Here is a 21,241-nt window from a genome sequence, read left to right as displayed (position 1 = left end):
GGGTGGAGTAAAATTACTGACTGATTGCTTGGAATATTAGTGACATTTCAGTCAGTGTTGGTTGATATAAATATCGATCACTTTAAAACTGACATCACCTTAGATAGCTCATTAAGGTCTCGTTTTATATCTTCATGTATAGTTAATTTATTCATAACCTGTACGATGTTTAATATATAGTATAGCATAGTCATATCAATTTAAAACATTCCTGTCTGTGGTTTCTGGGACGACCCCTGGGTGCTACAATTCGATTGCTCTGCACGAACTGGTTGTTTAGAAAATGCCTCTGGTTCACAAAGAAAGCAGGCGCGTATCCAGGGGGGGGGGGGGCGTTGGGGGCGCGCGCCCCCCGGGTAAGAAAAAGAGGAGAGAAAAAAAGAGAAGAAAAAAGAGAGGAAAAAAAGAGGAGGAGGAGAGGAAAGAAGGGAAAAGAAAAAGAACAAAAAAGAGAAAAGGAGGGAGTAAAAGTAAAACGCCAAGACACCAGGAAGAGAAAGAGGAACAGTGACATCATTACAGCGCTGATCCCTATTATATACACAGGTTAGCCAGTGACAGATCAATGATTTCGTAAGGGGCGTGTGACTCACCCCTTTCTCGTATGTTATGTATTGTACGTTTAGTGTCAACCGGTAGCATTTCAAATTGCACTTTGGACCCTCAAGGAATGAAAAAAAGATAACTTGTTTTAAATGCATTCCAATTAATGGCCGCATGGTTATATATGGCCAAATTCTGTAGGAATGTTTTTACAATTTTAGAAAGTTACCTCTAAATGACTTCCGAATTCATTGATATGTCAGCCTATTTAACACTTTAACTTGCGCAAATCACTTACGAAATTTTAGCCTAATCAAAGGGGAAATTTGCAATGTGGCAGTTATTTCAACACAATTGCATAAAGCGACAGCATCTTTCCAGGGCTGTAGCATTGCTGTAGCAATGCTGTAGCAGGCATGTAGCAGGCTCTGTCATAAAAGCTCAACTGAAGCTTACAGCCGGACAAACAATCAAATTAATAAACCATCCCCTAGGCCTACCATGCATTAATGGCACATGCAATAACGTCCAAGCATTGAACAATATCACTTAGGCTCTCGTTTTGATAAATCTGCTGGATAATGATTGTGCATTAGTCATTTGTATTGGTCAAATACTCTTTGGACCGTATAAGACTGACTATGGGACTCTTCAATTATGTCCTTAGAATTCATATTACCTATTGGTTGGGTGGTCCGAGGCGTGCTGGTTTTAATTATGGCCTTACGTTTTTTTTTGTTAGGTCCCGTTACATTCATTTATGAAGTGATGATTTAGTGGTCAGTTTAATTGGTTAAGCACTCTTTGGACCGGGCAAGACGCATTATGGTACCCTTCTACAATGTCTTTAGAATTTATATGACCCATTGGTTGGGTGGTCCAAGGTGTGCTGCTGGTCTTGACTGGGGCCTAAAGATTTTTGCAAGTCCATTTACATTCATTAACGAATTGATAATTTAGTGGTCAGTTTAATTGGTCAAGCACTCTTTGGATCGGGCAAGACGCATTATGGTACCCTTCTACAATGTCCTTGGACTTCCTATGACCCATTGGTTAGGTGGTCCAAGGCGTGCTGCTTGTCTTGACTTGGGCCTAAAGATTTTTGCAGGTCCATTTGCATTCATTAACGAAGTGATGATTTAGTGGTCAGTTTAATTGGTCAAGCACTCTTTGGACCGGGCAAGACGCATGATGGTACCCTTCTACATTGTCATTAGAGTTCATATGACCCATTTTTTAGGTGGTCTAAGGCGTGCTGCATGGATTAGGGCCCAAAGCTTTTTTGTGGTCCCGTTACACTCATTGAAGAAGTAATAATTTAGTGGTCATTTAAATTAGTCAAGAACTCTTTGGACCAAGCAACACGCATTATGGTACTCTTCTACAATGTCCTCAGAGTTCATGTTAACCATCGGTTTGGTGATCCAAGGCGTGCAGTATGGATTAGGGCCCAAAGCTTTTTCATGGTCCCGTTACACTCATTAAAGAAGTAATGATTTAATGGTCATTTAAATTGGTCAAGCACTCTTTGGACCGGGCACGGCTCATTATGGTACTCCTCTACATTGTCATTAGAGTTCATATGACCCATTTTTCGGTGGTCTAAGGCGTGCTGCATGGATTAGGGTCCAGAGCTTTTTTGTGGTCCAGTTACACTCATTAAAGAAGTAATGATTTAGTGGTCATTTAAATTGGTCAAGCACTCTTTGGACCAAGCAAGATGCATTATGGTACTCTTCTACAATGTCTTTAGAGTTCATGTTAACCATCGGTTTGGTGATCCAAGGCGTGCTGCATGGATAAGGGCCCAAAGCTTTTTCGTGGTCCCATTACACTCATTAGAGAAGTAATGATTTAGTGGTCATTTAAATTGGTCAAGCACTCTTTGGACCAGGCATGACGCATTATGGTACCCTTCTACAATGTCTTTAGAGTTCCTATGACCCATTGGTTGGGTGGTCCAAGGCGTGCTGGTTTTGATTAGGGCCCAAATGTTTTTATTTCAGTTCCCGTTACATTCCTTTAAATAATTGTTAATTTAGTGGTCATTTTAATTGGTCAAGCACTCTTTGGACCGGGCAAGACGCATTATAGTATCCTTCTACAATGTGTTAAGAATTCATATGACCCATTGGTTAGGTGGTCCAAGGCGTGCTAGTCAAGGGCGGCGGAAGCACTTTTAATCTGGGGGGGGCACCGACATCAAAGGGAACTTTGCAGAAATTCGATTGGACTGATGTAGCCTTTATAACTCTTATTGTATTATCTTATTTGCGTATACACATCACTCAATCAACGCCCCCCCCCCCCCTCCCCCTCAAGGAAAATATGCATACTAGCACTGCAATCTCCAATGGGAAACAAGGAACAAACTGAGGTGAAATCATGCTAGTTGCTAATGTAGGAATCTTCCGAATTAGAGTTTATTTCTTGTTAATATCTGAACACATTTTTTCCATTCGAAATAGCTTTGAGTTTGACCCACAGAAATTCATTAAAAGTCAGGGGCGTAGCCAAGATTTGCAAAGTTATATGCACGACTATCTGAGCGGAGCGCCACCATCGGTTGGCGCGGAGCGTACAAGAAATTTTTTGGTTTTACAATGCCCTCAGATGGCCGGAAACGGCCCTTCCCGAGTGTTCATTCTGGTTCCCTGGCCTCTTGCTAACTTGAGACACCTCAATTTTTATGTAGAAAAAGGGCACATTTTTAACCTGAGGAAAAGTGGGGGGCACGTGCCCCCCCCCCCCGGTTCCGCCGCCCTTGGTGCTAGTCTTGATTAGGGCCTAAAGTGATTTTTTTTCAGGTCCAGGTACATTAATTTAAGAACTGATGAAGTAGTGGTCATTTTAGTTGGTCAAGAACTATTTGGACCGGGCAAGATGCATTATAGTACCCTTCTACATAGTCATTAGAGTTCATATGACTAAACCTCTTTCCACGACCAAATGTTGAACATCTTGTAAGAAAGCTTTTGTCTTGCCAGAGGTGTTACGTCGATACCATTGTCGAATACGTAACTGAATAGGTAGCAGTTGCTCATTCGCGAATATCGAACGAGGAACGTGGAATAAGTATCTAACTTCACACCGGTCAAAGTTTATGCTAAGGAGCGCGAATTATGATCTGAATATAAAGCTCACGAAAGGTTGCACGAGCAGTTCGCTTCCTGGCAGCTGTTGGCTAACAATTCATACGTTATTGTAATTTGTAGCCTTTTCTGTACGGGTGGTAACTGCCAAAGAATTTGAATGGCGAAGGTTGTTCATTAGTTTTGTGGAGCAAGTTAGTACTTCACATTGTTTGAGTCAGCGAGCGTGAGAAATTAGGCTAGCCTATCATATAATAGTATCGCTTAGGCCTAACGATAGGCTAGCTCACGTAGGCACTGGCGTCTATAGTAAGTTGGAATGCTAACCTAGGCCTAATATGATATTCACTAGACAATTTACGTAAGTAAGTCACTTTATATCTTCCGACAAAATACTAGACCTAGCTGGTTGGGCATAATTACTTTCTGGTTAAGGCTAGTACAGTTAGGGTAGGCTAGGCCCAACTTAATTAATTGTCTTTAAATTCCTACTACTGAGTAGCCTACCATAGCCTAGGCTATGCCATGTAGCACTTAACAGTAACACATTCTCAAGAAACTAACTCGCAACCGGACAAATTAGCTAAGGATGAAGGCTCTCTCTCATTGCTTTTTTTTTCCATCATGACAGGCCGATTTCCTGTTAGATATTTAATTATTTTTATAGGGTTGAAACAAACGTTTTTCAAGGGAGGAAAGAAAGACGGCTTGGCTGTGGAAAGAATTCATTTAAGTAGTGAAGTAACTGTAGGTAGTAAATGTATCTTGTGATTTAAGAGAGTTTGGTGAAAGAAAGGAACATATTTCAAAGAGACACTTGTAGTAATTGAAGAAACTGGTAAATGGGAAAACAATTTTAGGGGAGGAACCAAGGAAGGCATATACCTATACTATAGGCTAAAGTTTCTATGTTATTTCATTCCCACAATGAATGCCATACAACCCATAACCACTATGGATTCCACACATGTTAATTACCCCATGTTCGCATACAAACAAACGGGCCTATTCACAAACACTTCATCTTTCAATCACTGAACAGTTACACAAGTACAGTAAGGTACCTGGTCACATTTTCTATTTTCCTTCATACTATCACAACTTTCTTTAGCTTACTCTACAAAGAAAGTATGCCGTCAGAGCCTACAGAACAACAGTCTCCTCCAATGAAAAAAGTATGTTAGTTTCCTTTAAAACCATGTTATTTTTCACCCTTAATGTTACCTTTCTCCCTTAAATCTTTCCCTACAGTTATTACACTTACAACATCTATTCTTTCCATAAGTCTAGCCAATATGCCTCCCATGAAAGACCTTAATTAACTCCCCTGAAAATGTTAATTTCCCATGAAAACGTACTTGACTCCCCTATGATGTAGGGAAAGTACAGCAAGTTACTCAACTTTTAAGTGGGAGGAAAATAACGTTGCTAGGGGAGGGAACAAATGGCCCCAGGCTAGGCCTACCACCAAATGAAAATGGGAAAACCTAGACTAGCCTAACAAAGCGGAGGCTAGATAGAGATCAGGATGAACTAGCTTATCCTAGGCTTGCTATACAAGCAACGGTACTTTGTAAAATGAAATTCTCAAGCAATTAGGCCTAGCTCTGTGGTCTAATTGATGTTGGTGATGGTTCAAGTATGGAGAAAACTCTCTATGCAAGCTGATGTTACCTAGCGTAAGCAACAAAATTGATATACATGTATTAATTTGATCGACTAGCATAATTTTGACCTGAAGCTAGGCTTAACAGTATTGGTCCAACTCTCGGCATATCTTTATCAGATCATAGACTTCTTTTGATGCCTAAGGCATGATTTTATAGTCGGCAGAACTGTTTCACTGAAACTTTGATTGTTATTAAACCCAATTCAAACTTTGCTAAGTCGACCTCTCATTGTTGAGTAATTGTCTTTAATTTGGTTTTTAATTTGAAAACATTGATTAAGTTTTGAGGAACACAACTCATGGTAAACACATATTAAGAGTATTGAGAGATAAGTACAATATATAGTATCTCAGGCCTTGTTCAGTGATATAGAATATTATTACGCAGGTGCTAGAAGTCATGAAAGCACATGAGGTTTACCATGAATATACCAATATGTTGTTGGTACTTGTGTAAGGCCGAAAGGCCAGTTTTCATCTGCTAAGTGTACATGTTGTAGCTTAAGTGTCGGTCCTTATTTCACTTGTCAAGTTTCTTGTTTCAAGAATGATGTTTATTTCAGAAATTTTTCAATTTTCCAGTTCTTCATGAATGTGCTTGCTAAGTTTGTTTAAACTAGTACATGCTCTCAAAAATTGTTTGGCTGATGAAATGTTCTCAAAATTGTGTTCAATTTATTCCTTACTTTTGGCTTGACCATTATAGTGAGCAATGTACATCAAAGGAAGTTTTGGCATTTTGTGAAGTACTCCATATGTAGGTTTGATAATAATGTCTAGTAAGGTTCATTAATAAGTCATATATTGCAAGTATTAAAAATAAACAGGCACTTAGTAACAAAAAGAGGTACAGTTTATTCATGTTTGTAAACACTCATCGGAAAGGTATCTGCATACGCAAACTGGAAGATGTTATGTAAAACTACTAAAAAAACTACTAAAATTTATTTCACACCATAGGTATATATATACATATTGCTTTTATATTTGTCTTTACAGCATTGCATTGGCCACACTGATTCACAAGAAGACTCCATGAACTGACTAACATTCTGCTGGAGGTCTGAGACATTGAAGATTCCGTAATGCTTCCGTTTGGGTATGCAGTTTACTATAGTAACACAGAAATATTTAAGCTCTGGTATTCGTTTCGTTTATTTCTGCTGTTATACCACAATGATGTACATTTGTTTATACATAGTTATATCAATGAGGCAGCAGTCAGGGTTGTTTAGGTAGTCAGGGGGAGGGAGGAAGGGAGGGAGTGGATAAAAATGAGTCTAGTTGCAATGTCAACAGTATCTGCTCTCCAATATATGAAATCTTCTTATCTTTTACAGTACTGTCTCAGGTGAAAGAAGAAGATGAAGAAAATGTCAGGAAAATTGTGAGTCTTGGATGTCTGAAATGAAGCTGGATCAGGTTTAGAACAAGTGGTTGAAAGATCATTAACTCCACCAAATACGAGAAGATCCTTCAAGCCTGTCCTCTACAGAGAGATCTGGAAGTGTTATCTCGAGGTGATTTAACAGAAATTGGAGAAAAAGTATGATTCAAGGGAAACATCAGTGTGAGCCAGTATCATGAACATCAGTCTTGTCCTCTCAACAGTTGATTGTTGCCAAGATCAGTGCTTAATGTAGGAGACACATTGCCTTAGCCTGTTGGAAACAGTTGGTATTTGGTGTGGTGTGTTTTTGTGCTAAATGTACGAGACATGGTGCCTTAGCCTGTTGGGACCATTCAGTATTTGGTGTGCTTAATGTACGAGACATGGTGCCTTAGCCTGTTGGAACCAGTCGGTATTTGGTGTGGTCAGTTTTTGTGCTAAATGTACGAGACACAGTGCCTTAGACTGTTGGAACCAGTCGGTATTTGGTGTAGTCAGTTTTTGTGCTCAATGTACGAGACATGGTGCCTTAGCCTGTTGGAACCAGTCGGTATTTGGTGTGGTCAGTTTTTGTGCTAAATGTACGAGACACAGTGCCTTAGACTGTTGGAACCAGTCGGTATTTGGTGTGGTAATTTTTTGTGCTAAATGTACGAGACACGGTGCCTTAGCATGTTGGAACCAGTTGGTATTTGGTGTGGTCTGTTTTTGTGCTAAATGTACGAGACACAGTGCCTTAGACTGTTGGAACCAGTCGGTATGTGGTAATTTCTTGTTTTTGTGCCTTAGACTGTTGGAACCAGTCGGTATTTGGTGTGGTCAGTTTTTGTGCTAAATGTGCGAGACACAGTGCCTTAGACTGTTGGAACCAGTCGGTATTTGGTGTAGTCAGTTTTTGTGCTAAATGTACGAGACATGGTGCCTTAGCCTGTTGGAACCAGTCGGTATTTGGTGTGGTCAGTTTTTGTGCTAAATGTACGAGACACAGTGCCTTAGACTGTTGGAACCAGTCGGTATTTGGTGTGGTAATTTTTTGTGCTAAATGTACGAGACACGGTGCCTTAGTATGTTGGAGCCAGTTGGTATTTGGTGTGGTCTGTTTTTGTGCTAAATGTAAGAGACACGGTGCCTTAGACTGTTGGAACCAGTCAGTATTTGGTGTGTTCTTGTTTCTGTGCTAAATGTTCAAGACACGGTGCCTTAGACTGTTGGAACCAGTCTGTATTTTGTGTGTTCTTGTTTTTGTGCTAAATGTACGAGACATGGTGCCTTAGCCCGTTGGAACCAGTCGGTATTTGATGTGGTTTTTTTTTGTGCTAAATTACTATTCTTACAGAAAGGCTGAACAAGTTCCATGATATAGTTTGTACAGAGTTACAAATTCCACTCATTCCAAGCAACCATGACAACATCAAAATGAAGCTAATTGGTGTCTTAGTTTAGTGGCATGAGATGCTAATTAATGTAGTCTGTTTTTGTGCATAATTATTAAGACATGGTACCTTAGTTTATTGGTATTAGTTTTTAGCTCATACCAGTATGCTGGTGTGAGCTTTTGTTCCAATGCGGCGTCTATCATTCTATCACTCTATCCGTCAACAATTGGTAAAACCGCTCCCACTCGCACAGTGTGTAATGGAATTTCATGAAACTTGGACACAAAGACCATTGGGTATTGGGCCATCAGAGATGGTCCGAAATTTGGGGTCAAAGGTCACTTGTGGACCGTAATGGGCCATTTTGTGGAAATACGCAAAATGCTTCTTCTCCTACAGATTCCATGGTACAATGTTGAGGGTTTTTCACGATAGTACTATGGAAGTTTTACCTTCAGGGTGTTCATGAATTTGAGATCAAAGATCAACTAGGGGTCTTTTATGGCCCGGGCCGCGGCCCTATATTTTCAAATTGCTTCCGTTCGTACAGTGTATGGCCAGTTATAATTAAACTTGGTTACAATGTTCCTCGGGATGAGGGTTAAGAGGGGTGTTCGGAAAATTTAGGTCAAATGTCATTTAGGGGGTCATTCTTTGTCATATTTTCAAATATCTCAATCTCCTCAAGATATTGATGGATCACATTCAAAGTTGAACTGATGATTATTTGATTGTGTATGAATAAGGTGATGCCTAATAATGTTTGGTCAAAAGTTAATTAATTACAATTAATCCCCATTGTTTAAAAAAATCTGAGCCTTCACCTTTTTGCCAAAGCTCCTTTAATTTGTCTCCCAGTCTCTGCAGTGTTTGTTTACATTTGTGGTTAAGCTCTGCAAAGGCTGTTAGTGGAATTAAAGCAGGACTGGGAGTTGTTATTAACTGTTGAACTGTAAGCATGAGAGCCCTATAGCCAATCAGCACTTGCCGATTCTTAGAAGTCTTTGAGCCTGAGGTATTTAGGCAGCCAGCGAAAATTTTGGGAAGGCGTGCTTGTGAAGTTATGTCTGCTCAGGTAGGTAGAGTGAAGAGAGTTTAATATGGTAGGTCAGTGGTATTGTTTGAGAGAGTGGGTAAAATAGGATTTAAAGGGGGAAAATAGGAATTATAGCCAGTGGTGTGGCCAGGATTCTGCTAACGGAGGGGGGGGGGGGGGTTATCGCCGTCTTTGAACCTAAAATGTTTGGCCTCCTGGGCCCAAAATAGGTGGAATCTGAAAAATGGCCTGAAATTTGGTGGGCCATAAAGTTTTGTGGGCCCTACATTTTTGAGCTCGAAAAGGTATGAGCTCTGCACCATTGGTGCTCTAGTTAATTAGTGTTGTCTGTTTTGTGCCAAATGTAGGAGACATTGTGCCTTAGCCTGTTTGAACCAGTCGGTATTTAGTGTTGCCTGTTTTTGTGCTAAATGTATAAGACCTTAGCTTATTGGAACCAGTCGGTAATTGGTGTGGTGTGTTTGTATTAAATTGATAAGTTCTGCCTTAGTTTATTGATATGAGTTGCTAATTAGTGTGGTCTGTTTTGTGCTAAATTAATGAAACCCGTTGCCTTAGTTTGTTGGAATGAATTTGTAATAAGTATTTTGGTTGTCTTAAGTTAATAAGACATTGTCCCTAGTTTGATGGAACGAGTTGGTATTTAGTGAGGTCTTTTTTGAGAGTTGTTCAAACCAGTGTCCAATAACTTCTACTGACCATATAATTCCATTTCTTTCACAAATTGCCCCTCTAGAAGAGTACACATCTTTTGTCTCACAGCTGACAGTTTGGTTGTTGACAGGGTTTGACTTTTTTACTTTTGCTGTTACTTTGAAGAAAAGTGACTAATTTGTTATGTATTCCTCTCCTTTCATCAGAGATCTGTGGCCTATGTTGCTCAACAAGCTTGGATCCAAAATGATACCGTGAGAGGAAACGTTCTGTTTGTTAATGATCTCAACTCCACCAAATACGAGAAGTTCCTTCAAGCCTGTCCTCTACAGAGAGATCTGGAATTGTTATCTGGAGGTTATTTAACAGAAATTGGAGAAAAATTAAGTTTCAAGGGAAACATCATTGTGAGCCAGAATCATTAACATCAGTCTTGTCCTCTCAACAGTTGATTGTTGTCAAGATCAGTGCTAAATGTAGGAGACGTGGTGCCTTAGCCTGTTGGAAGCATTCGGTATTTGGTGTTGTCTGTTTTTGTGCTAAATGTACGAGACACAGTGCCTTGGCCTGTTGGAACCAGTCGCTATTTGGTGTGGTCTGTTTCGTGATAAATTAAAGAGACATTGTGCCTTAGTTTGGTGGAATGAGTAGCTAATTAGTGTGGTCTGTTTGTGCTTAATTGAAGAGGAGTGCTGTGATAATTTGTTGGTAATTAGTGTGGTGTGTTTGTATTAAATTTATAAGTTTGCCTTAGTTTATTGATATGAGTTGCTAACTAGTGTGGTGTGTTTTGTGCTAACTTAATGAGACCCGGTGCCTTAGTTTGTTGGAATCATTTTGTAGTTAGTATAAATTCGGTTGTCTTAAATTGATGATTGTTGCCTTAGATTGTTGGAAAGAGTTGCCAATTAGTGTGGTCTGGGTTGTGGTAAATTAAAAAGACAGTTGATTGTTGTCAAGATCAGAAAACTCAAAGATGAGCTGATTTGATGAAAAACACCAGCTAAGCTGGAAAGCTGCAATATACAGTCAAGGTTAGTCATAAGAAAGAAAGGTTCCTAAAAATGTAATATATATTTACTTATGTTTCCACCAGTAAAGTTCCAATCACAGCCTAAACTTTGTTGGAATTAGTTGCTTATTAGTGTTTAATGTTTTGTGCTAAATGTACGAGACTTACTTTGAAGAAAATTTGCTAATTTCTTTTGCATTCCTCTCCTTTCATTAGGGATCTGAGGATTATGTTGGTCAACAGTTAGCTTTTTGACATAGCGCCACCCCATCATCCTTCACTATATTACTTACCCGCCATTTACAGAACGTACGCGTCCTTGGATACCAACACAACGCTACCGAGTACACTTTCGATTCATAGTGTGTCTCTTCAAAAGGAGTTCCTATTCTTTCCATCTGCCGTCTTAGGCTGGAGACTAATTCTTTCTGGTAAGTGAAGTCTATGATCAATTTCATTGTACAGAAGCCATTTAAAACCCATAGGGAGGGGCTGTTTTGCCAATATGACAACCCCTTACCCACCTATAACCGCCCCCCTAGTCGAAAACCTAAACCTCTCTGATTTTGGCATAGACATTAATGACTGGATCCCTGTACAAAAATAGCAGAAAAAGACAAAGTCCAAACTCTGTTGAAATAAACCCATCTCCTAACTCCAAACCAACCACCAAAAAGTCCGCTCAAACAATCATTTTATCAGGAATCTTACCAGAACTATCAAAAAACCCAATAACACTTCCTAATCTAATCAATGAAGAAAAACCAAATGCCATGATCTCAAATATAAACCGTCTTTGTAGTAACAACATCCTAATCACCCCCATGACCATAAATCTGCAAATATCCTCCTGAAACCATGGACTAAACTAGGCAATCCCAAACCAAGAATCCCCCAAAAGGTAAGACAAAGAAACTTCTCCGTAGTACCCTGTGGCATAAACCCTGAAATTCAAATCAAGGATTTTGAACAAGAACTCAAAGACCAAGAATACACCCCCAATACAACTTAAAGACTCATTAGTCATGCCACAAACAATCCAACTTGGAAAGCAAAAAAAACGTTTGAAGAACAAGAACCTCAACAATCCCTAATCAAACAAGGTTTCTACTTAGGATACTTAAAACACAAAACAGAAGAATACCACGACCCCCCCCCCCCCCCACAAATCACTCAGTGTTTCAAATGTCAACTTTTTGGACACACCCACCATACTTGCAAAAATCAAAACAAATGTCTCAGATGTGGCGAAAACCACAGAGTTGAAGACTGTCCCAAACCAAAAGAAAACATAATGTGCCAATTGCTCAGGGACTTATGCCGCCCTTTACAAAGGATGCCCAAAATTGAAAGAAGCTAAAACTGAAGCCAATAACAAACAACAACAACAAAGAACCTACGTGAATGTAACCAAATCTACCCCTAAAATTGAAATAAGAAATAAAATCGCCACTGAAGAAAAACTTAATATCGCAACCTTTGTAATTGAATTAGTGCAATAAACCTTCCAAAAAGCCGACATTAATATTAAATCCGACGACCTTGCCAGTTATGCCACCGTGTTAACACTAAAACACCTAAACTTAAATATCCCCAAAACTGTACTTATGGAACATTTCCACCAACCTTCAATATTTAGCCCTCCTCAATCACCTACATGACAAGCACACTCCCTCCTTTGGTCAAGTTCCTCCACCTAAACATCAACAGTATCCTTCCAAAATTAAGCCTCCTACTTAGTATATTGACCAACCACTCCCCGGATATCATTTCGTTAAACGAAACTAAACTAAATACAGATTCCCACCTTAGCATCCCTGGTTACCAAACTTTCAGACACGATATCTCTCGCTCTATGGGAGGAGTACTTATTGCTGAAAAAAACAACCTCAAAGCCACCCTCCTCCCAAACCCAACCCTAACAAACAATTGAAATTGTACTCGAAAGAGACAATAAACCTCTCCACATTATTAGCTATTATAGTCCCCAAATAAGCCCATATCCACAATAAAAAAATGTTCTAATAAAAATACAATACTACTAGGAGATCTAAATGCCCACCACATCATTTTTGGTAGCACCAAAATATCTGAAAAAGGCATATCCCTCTTAGAAATATGTGATAAACACAACTTAACAATAATTAACCAAAATACCCAAACTAGGATAAACCCAATAAACAATAATACTGAACTACTTGACTACGCCATAATCTCAAATCACCTTACAACTAAAACTCATTCTATTCAAATCCTAGAAGATGACCTAATCAGTGACCATTTTCCACTCCTTTTTGAGCTAGACATAAACCTCAGTCGCATCCAAAATAACCAATTAACTTATAATTAAAATAAAACAGACTGGACATCATTTATAAAGGAACTCGTAACAAAAAACACTATCCCCAATTACCACAACAACAACAAGGTAAATTACATCGGCATATATTGTGACAGCATTGCCCAACATATCTTTAATACCTTCAAAAAACACTGCCCCTTGAAAACAAAACAGAAACAGAAAACTAAATAGGATTATTCTTACACTAGTTAACTCAGACGTCGCCTATATAAAACCTATATCATCTCCCCAGATCCAACTCTAAAAACCCAAATTAACCAACTTAAAAAACAATGAATAGACAAATATCGGCGGTCGACCAAAACCGAGTCCAAAACAAATGCGATTCAATCATTAATGACAAAAATCCAAAACACTTTTGGAAAAAATTTAAAAAATATCATAAACCTATAACAACCCCAAACACAGGTAATACAGACCAATGCCTTAGAGATAAAGTAGGTAACCTGATCACAAAAACTTAAGACCAAATAAAGCTTAATGAATCATACTTGAAAACTATATTCAATATCTTAGATGGCCCTCCATACGATAACAGATTCCAACACGAAATAGACCGTACAATTATCTGTAATCAAAGAAATAGATATAAACAATTGGTATAGTGCCACTAAGTATGCAAAAATGCCTCCTCCCCTGGTCTTGACAACATAAATGACCTAATGCTAAAAGATTCCCCTCCGTCGGCCTCCGATTTTCATTAATTCTCATATTTTCCCATTATTAAACGAACTCGTTATTTCCAAACCCTGTGGAAATCCGCCAAAATGGTTTTAATACCGAAACTAAGTAAAGACACACCAAAATTCGAAACTATTGACCAATTAGTCTCCTGCCAGCCTTAGGTAAGATTTTCGAAAGAATTATAGAAAGCTGCACCAGAACCCACCTAGAGCAAAATAATCACCTTGCCCGTATCAATCAGGCTAATTCCATGCACACAAATCTACAATGAACCAAACTTTCCGCCTTTATGAAGAAATTTGCATCGGCTTCATAAAAAACATGATACCACTGCCCTCTTCCATGATGCCGAAAAGGCGTTCGACAAAACTTGGCACAACAACATAAGAATTTAACTACTTAACTTTAATCTCCCCTCCAATAACACCAGACTTCTTTCCTCTTTCCTTAGTGAGCACAATGCAAAAATATGCTACAAAAACCAACCATCAAAACCTATTTCACTTCGTGCAGGTACTCCACAGGGCACTGTTCTCAGCCCCCTCCCCTACACCCTATTTGTTAATGATTTGAACATCCCCCCTATCTAAATGCAACTATAGTCAGTACACTGACGACATAGCCATTTGGAGCACCAGTAAAAATATCTATATGACGGAACTAAATATTAAGAAAGCAATTACACATCTCGAAAATTGGTGCTCGATGTGGAGAACAAAAATAAATCCCTCAAAATCTAACTTAGCCAATTTCTCCATAATAAACTCAAAATACCAACACCATATTTCCAAAATTAATCTTTCAACACCTCAACCACTGCTACTCCTAAAGCAACCTTTCTCGGTACCACTTTTGATAGCAAATTATGGTTTAATCTACATTGTAACAGAACTGCAGGACCCTGCTGGTCACAACTTAAATCCATTCAAATTCTCTCACACAAATATAACTTCCCTCCGAAAACCATTATCCAAATCTATAAATCCAAAGTAAAACTGATTCTCAGTTACGGGGGCATCTCCCTGCTTACCATCTCTAATCCCAATAAACAAATTTTAAACAGAATTCACACCACAGCTATCGACTCGCTTTCAAATCCCTACCTATATTGCTACTTTGTACGTTCTCCGTGCAGGAAACACAAAATCTACTTTCACCCGACTTGAAGAATTCAACACCCAATTATACAAAAACAACCTCAAGAACGACCCTTTGATTGAAGACCTCCACCTCAAATACAAAGTTGCAACAACTCACTACTCAAAAACCAAAACCTTTCTGTATTCACAATTGTTACTACTTAAAGTCTCATTCCATTAAAAAAATCCTTTCCTAAATGGGTCTAGGGCCTGACTCCAAGTATACCATATATACAGAACAAAACAAACAGCTCCAACAATGACCGATTGATTAAAACATAAAGTAGCAACCACTCCCTTACCAAACAAAAGAAACCACAACCACTCCCTTACCAAACAAAAGAAACCACAACCACTCCCTACCCAAACAATAGAAACCACTCTGTCTCCACAATCCTCAGTACTTAGAAATTCCTCTCCTTTAGAAATCCCTCCCTAATTGGCTCTTTGACTCCGACCTCGGGTATGATTATGGCTATCCTGTCCAATGTAAATATATAAGACTTCATTTACCAGCAATTCCCTGACTGAACATAGACAACTTTTCCAAGAAGAAATAAAAATGTCTATTCTATTAAAACAAACTTATTATCCCCCGTAGGACCTCTTGCCAGGTCGACCATGGGTTAAAGTCCTTTTGATTCGATATCAACAACAACAAAAACAAAACTTTTACTCAAAATAAAAAAAAAGGTAACTAATTCATTTATTTCATTTCATTTATTTATTTATTTTTGTTCTATCTTAACATAAGTATGACATATGACATAGAAGGAGATAAGAAACAAAACTTGTGAAAGGAAGTGTACTAAAAAACCCTATAGGGCTTGTCGGGTAGTGACACTCTCTAAAAAACTGAATGTGGAAGACATCATGATTAGATTTTGGTTTCATTTAATCAATAGGTGGAGGTAGAGGAATTGGACACTCTTGCGCAAGATATCAACGGCTTGAAGTACTCTGCTCAGGTGGCCTCCATTCTAGGTATGTACTTAATAATAATATAATAATAATCATAATAATAATAATCAATTGACTGTGTTTGGAAATAAACTTTTTGCTGCTTTGGATGAAGATTAAGGATTCTTGTTTTTCAAAGGGCAAAATGCAAGATGGACTATATATGAAAGGATGAATACCAAAAAATTAAGAAAAGAAATAGGGTTGGCTGACGGGGAATCAGGCAGAGACCATCATGCTACTACCCTGTTAATTTTGTGTAGGACCCTGGTTAGTTTAAAAGCAAGAAATCCCTTTAGTACCCTTGAGTTTCTGAAAGGTTTCTTCTTTGGGAAGACCTTGGAGAGACATATCGATGTTCTCTTTTGGGTCTGATCGTCAGGAAAATGCAGATTAAACTGCCGAGTCCATTTGGAACCTGGGAATTGAACCCTGCTACTGGAACAAATGTTTTCCATCAGAGCATAGACAATGAGAAATATGGCATTTATATTAATAATCTGTTGTTTTCTTTCCCAAATTTTTCTCTTTGGTTAAACAATGAGTGAAAAGATTAATTCAGTTGGAAGCAGCACTGCCCTTTTTCACCCCTTTTTTTGGGGGGGAGGGGGGGTGGAGAGACCTATTAGCCCTTAGGGTCTAAAAATATTACAATAGGAGTATTGTGGTGGACAGGACAGACAACAGTTATTTTTGCTCTAGCTGAATGTATGATGTCCAGGGATCACAAGGAAGTATCAAAAGCCTGATCAAAAATGCCATTTTTTTGTACTATCGAAATTTGTCAGAATAAAGAAATTGAAAGCCAAAATAAAAAGAGTTTATCTGGCCTTGAAGACTGAAATTGAACCAGTTTCTGTCTTCTCTAAATAATAGAAAGTGGGTATCCATTTCTGTTTGTGACAGCAACAACAAAAAATGACTGCAAATTATCAAGTTTTTGTAAACTTTCTCTATTCAGGGATTCAAATCTCAAATTCCACTCCAATATACCCCCTACTTATGAACTGTCAGGTAGCTCAAGCTGACAAATTTACTACAAAGATGAGAATAGGCATTATGTGGTTCCTAATTGAATGACATTTCTCACAACTAATTGAATTGACTTCCCCCACCCTCCGACTACTCTCACCCATAGAAAATACCCTCCACCCAAGAATACTTTAAAAAAATAAAAGGCCATGGCTTACCAAGAACCTCTTTGCATTAATTTTCAGTTTCCAATGAACCTTCCATCAGCAAAGGAATGGCACAACTCGGTCTGAAGGACAATCAACCACTGGTGGAAAGGCTGGACAGGTACAACGCCAACCAGCCGGACCTTGCCGCAAAGCCCAACTTCACGGCATTCCCACCGGACTTAAAGCTGTCACCGTGCAAACCGCTCTTCTTTGACATAGTGCAGAACCATATAGAGTTTCCCTCCTTGGACGAGAAACTGAAACAGAATAAATCGGCCGCGCAGGGGGGTTTGGGTGGGTTCCTGCATGGATGGTGGAGTGGTGGTGAAAAGTAACTCTAGATTTTCCAAGATGTCGGAAAAAGGATCGAAAGATCGCGTCTCTCTGGGATCAAATGCAATCCCCAGTGGGAATGTCAGCAGGGGAATAGGAGTGATATCTTTTACCAACCATGTTATTTTTCTTTTTTTACTCTCTTCATTGGTCTTCGTTGTTACAGTATGTATGTGTTGGCATTATACAGTTACATGATTACATCTGCATGTATTGCATGTCGTGGTTCCAGGTACATACAGGTGAGGCACCCACAGATTGATATATCACATTTCATAAACATCCATCATAAGACCACAGGAATGACACACGTCAGGTCAAATGGGTAAGTCCAGGTTATTTGGAACTTAATCTGCGTCCGTGAGGTCTTTTGTATACATAAGCCGGAAGTATTTGGGAGGGCTCTCACTCTTCTCCTGCGTGTGCTGTTATCATCTTTTATTTAAGTTTTATTTGATTTTATCTGTTTTTTAGTACAGAAAACTACACCTTGTTGCAATGCAAACACAAAGATGGGGGAAGGCCAAAAAGAATAACACACGCTTTTTTAACGTGGCTTGGCAAAAACAAATTGAAGAATATTCAAAATGGGAATTGGAATTCTATATATTTTGGATTTGGTGTTTGTGTGTTAATCTCGTTTAGAGAAAAAGAAGAAAAAAACAGCATCATTATTTGATGGGGCTTTAAAGTTTTAAAAATGGGTTTCGGTTGTTGATTTCTTGGTCTACAAACATTGTGGTGCTTAACCAACTGACACTTTATGAGGATGTTAAGGTAACTGAATTTGATATTGGCAGGATCTATGGATGGTAGTTGGAAGGACCAGGGGTGGGGGGGGGGTGGTGAGGCGAAGGATCGAGAAGGAGAAATGAAAGTGAAGAGGGAGAATCTTTGAATTGAATTTTTCAGTTTGCAGTAGCACAGTTTTACTGATAAGGCTTTATTTAGAGAAACTTTCAATAATGCACTCTTCGTGTATATAATTTGGGGTGTGGTAGTCGGAGGGGGAGGGGGGGGGTGATTGAGACGGCAATGAAAGGGAGCAACCTTTCCACATTTATGTTGTTTGTGCTATGGTAGTATCGTTTCCTTTTTCAAACTGGAGGGCAAAAATGTAAAAGTTAAGAGTTATCTAAAACTAATTCAAAATCAGGTTTGGTTAATTAATGAAAGTTAAAGAAAATGATATTGATGGTAGCAGGGGTGCCATGATATTATTGTAAACTGAATCATCAATTATCCATGGAAGGCCACCTCCTTTTTTTTTGGGAACTTATTGTCAAGCAAACCTATGGATTCAAGCCCTGTCTGGCTGAAGTAAGATGGGGTTATTATTTTTATCTAGGAGAAATCCATTCTTTTTCCCCTCATGTGAAAATGGTCTTCCAAATGTTTTAAAAAAAAATGTCCAAAAAGAATGTACCCGTGTGAATTGGATAGCCACCTGGTGTGAAGTGAAAGGCCATAGGGCATATCCCATATGTACATGTGACTGCTTAGCATCATTTAATAACTGCCTTCCAGCCTGATATTATAAGTAATAGAAACATTATAGAAACTAACTGTCTGTTGTCACCCAACCATCTCAATAGTAGATGCAGGTATCACTAAGAATGTTTATGAAAGATGTATTGCATGTTTTGATTAGTATTTGATAAGGGATAACCTGTTACTGGACAGGTAGTTGAAGGGTATTAACTGTGGTGGGAGGGATGAAGAAACATCCTGTCCATGAACTGATTTGTCATTAAAAAAAATATTAAAAAAATTGGGAACTTATTGTCAAGCAAACCTATGGATTCAAGCCCTGTCTGGCTGAAGTAAGATGGGGTTATTATTTTTATCTAGGAGAAATCCATTCTTTTTCCCCTCATGTGAAAATGGTCTTCCAAATGTTTTAAAAAAAAATGTCCAAAAAGAATGTACCCGTGTGAATTGGATAGCCACCTGGTGTGAAGTGAAAGGCCATAGGGCATATCCCATATGTACATGTGACTGCTTAGCATCATTTAATAACTGCCTTCCAGCCTGATATTATAAGTAATAGAAACATTATAGAAACTAACTGTCTGTTGTCACCCAACCATCTCAATAGTAGATGCAGGTATCACTAAGAATGTTTATAAAAGATGTATTGCATGTTTTGATTAGTATTTGATAAGGGATAACCTGTTACTGGACAGGTAGTTGAAGGGTATTAACTGTGGTGGGAGGGATGAAGAAACATCCTGTCCATGAACTGATTTGTCATTAAAAAAAATATTTAAAAAATTTCCAAGCATCTCTTTTTTTCTACCTTTTACTGGAGTATTGTAAAAGGAAAAGCAGAGGTTGAGTTTGAGCCAGGGACCTTGAGATGCAAAAGCAAAAGTCTTTACCACTAGACCATTAGTTGGGCCTCTGGTTTCAAAAGCTTTACAAATATTTAAAGATCCTGCTGTTTGGACTTAGTCATTTTTGTAAAAGATTTTCTCCACTACTCCCTCACCCCCAGAATAGCTAGTCAGGGGGGAGGGGTGGCGGCGAACTTCATTTGTCCGCGCGTGAACCTTGTCAGGGGGAGGGTGGCGGCGAACTCCACTTGTCCACGCCTTTACCTTGTCAGGGGGAGGGGGCAGCGACATCACCTTGTCCACACCTTTCCCCTGTCTCCCCTTCAGTACTCACCTTATCCACTTGTCAGGAGGAGGGGGACCGCCCACCTTCGGGACTCACCTCATCCACCTGTCAGAACTCCTTTTGCGAATACTCACCTGGGACTTGAACCGATGCAATCCAAACCAATCGCTTACTGAACGATGGAACTACCAATTACACCATTTCGGTTCCCTCTGGAGAAACTTCGTTTCTTATATTTATACTTCCACTCCCTCCAGAGAGTAGAAAAGTAAAAGGCTCTGCCTGGACATGAACAGCAGACATGGAGCTTGTCTGGGAATCGAACCAGAGACATGGAGTTTGTCTGTCTCTCTCCAGTCCAGAGCACTACCAACTGCGCCACTAGAACTGTTGAGAATTAATGCTCGTTTCTAATATTTAAACTTCAAAGTCCATAATGGAATCAGTAAAAGAGCAAAAATATAAAATGCTCTATCTGGGGTTCGAACCAGAGACATGGAGTTTGTCTGTGTCTCCAGTCCAGAGCACTACCAACCGCGCCACTAGAACTGTTGAGAACTAATGCTCGTTTCTAATACTTCAACTTCAAAGTCCAGAAAGGAATCAGTAAAAGAGCAAAAAATCAAAATGCTCTGACTGGGGATCGAACCGGAGACACAGAATTTGTCTGTGTCTCTCCAGTCCAGAGCACTACCAACTGCGCCACTAGAACTGTTGAGAATTAATGCTCGTTTCTAATATTTAAACTTCAAAGTCCAGAATGGAATCAGTAAAAGAGCAAAAATATAAAATGCTCTGTCTGGGGTTCGAACCAGAGACATGGAGTTTGTCTGTGTCTCTCCAGTCCAGAGCACTACCAACTGCGCCACTAGAACTGTTGAGAATTAATGCTCGTTTCTAATACTTCAACTTCAAAGTCCAGAAAGGAATCAGTAAAAGAGCAAAAAATCAAAATGCTCTGACTGGGGATCGAACCGGAGACACAGAGTTTGTCTGTCTCTCTCCAGTCCAGAGCACTTCCAACTGCGCCACTAGAACTGTTGAGAATTAGTGCTCGTTTCTAATATTTAAACTTCAAAGTCCAGAACGGAAGAAGGAAAAGAACAGAAAATCAAAATGCTCTGTCTGGGGATCGAACCGGAGACATGGAGTTTGTCTGTGTCTCTC

The 21,241-nt window shown here is 39.2% G+C and overlaps 1 protein-coding gene across 8 annotated transcripts; it reads left to right on the top strand.

Annotated features, from left to right (window-relative positions):
- The first annotated feature begins 3,346 nt into the window (after window positions 1-3,346).
- On the top strand, window positions 3,347-19,749 carry LOC139980210 (signal recognition particle subunit SRP68-like). Of its 8 annotated transcripts, none has more exons than XM_071991705.1 (6): window positions 3,347-3,829; window positions 6,304-6,403; window positions 6,645-6,824; window positions 9,988-10,138; window positions 15,884-15,962; window positions 17,156-19,749. In XM_071991705.1, exons 4-6 carry the CDS (start codon window positions 10,061-10,063, stop codon window positions 17,452-17,454), a joined length of 456 nt encoding a protein of 151 aa, XP_071847806.1. In that variant the 5' UTR covers window positions 3,347-3,829; window positions 6,304-6,403; window positions 6,645-6,824; window positions 9,988-10,060; the 3' UTR covers window positions 17,455-19,749. The 8 variants fall into 8 exon arrangements, with proteins under 8 accessions (XP_071847806.1, XP_071847805.1, XP_071847809.1 ...); XM_071991704.1 differs by having other exon boundaries at window positions 3,348-3,829; window positions 6,645-6,850; window positions 17,156-19,748; XM_071991707.1 differs by lacking the exon at window positions 3,347-3,829 and adding an exon at window positions 3,922-3,944 and having other exon boundaries at window positions 6,645-6,850; window positions 17,156-19,748.
- The last annotated feature ends 1,492 nt before the right edge of the window (window positions 19,750-21,241 follow it).

This window comes from Apostichopus japonicus, chromosome 14 (genome assembly GCF_037975245.1).
Source record: "Apostichopus japonicus isolate 1M-3 chromosome 14, ASM3797524v1, whole genome shotgun sequence".
NCBI lineage: Eukaryota > Metazoa > Echinodermata > Holothuroidea > Aspidochirotida > Stichopodidae > Apostichopus > Apostichopus japonicus.
This window is presented reverse-complemented; position numbering and strand designations above follow the sequence as displayed.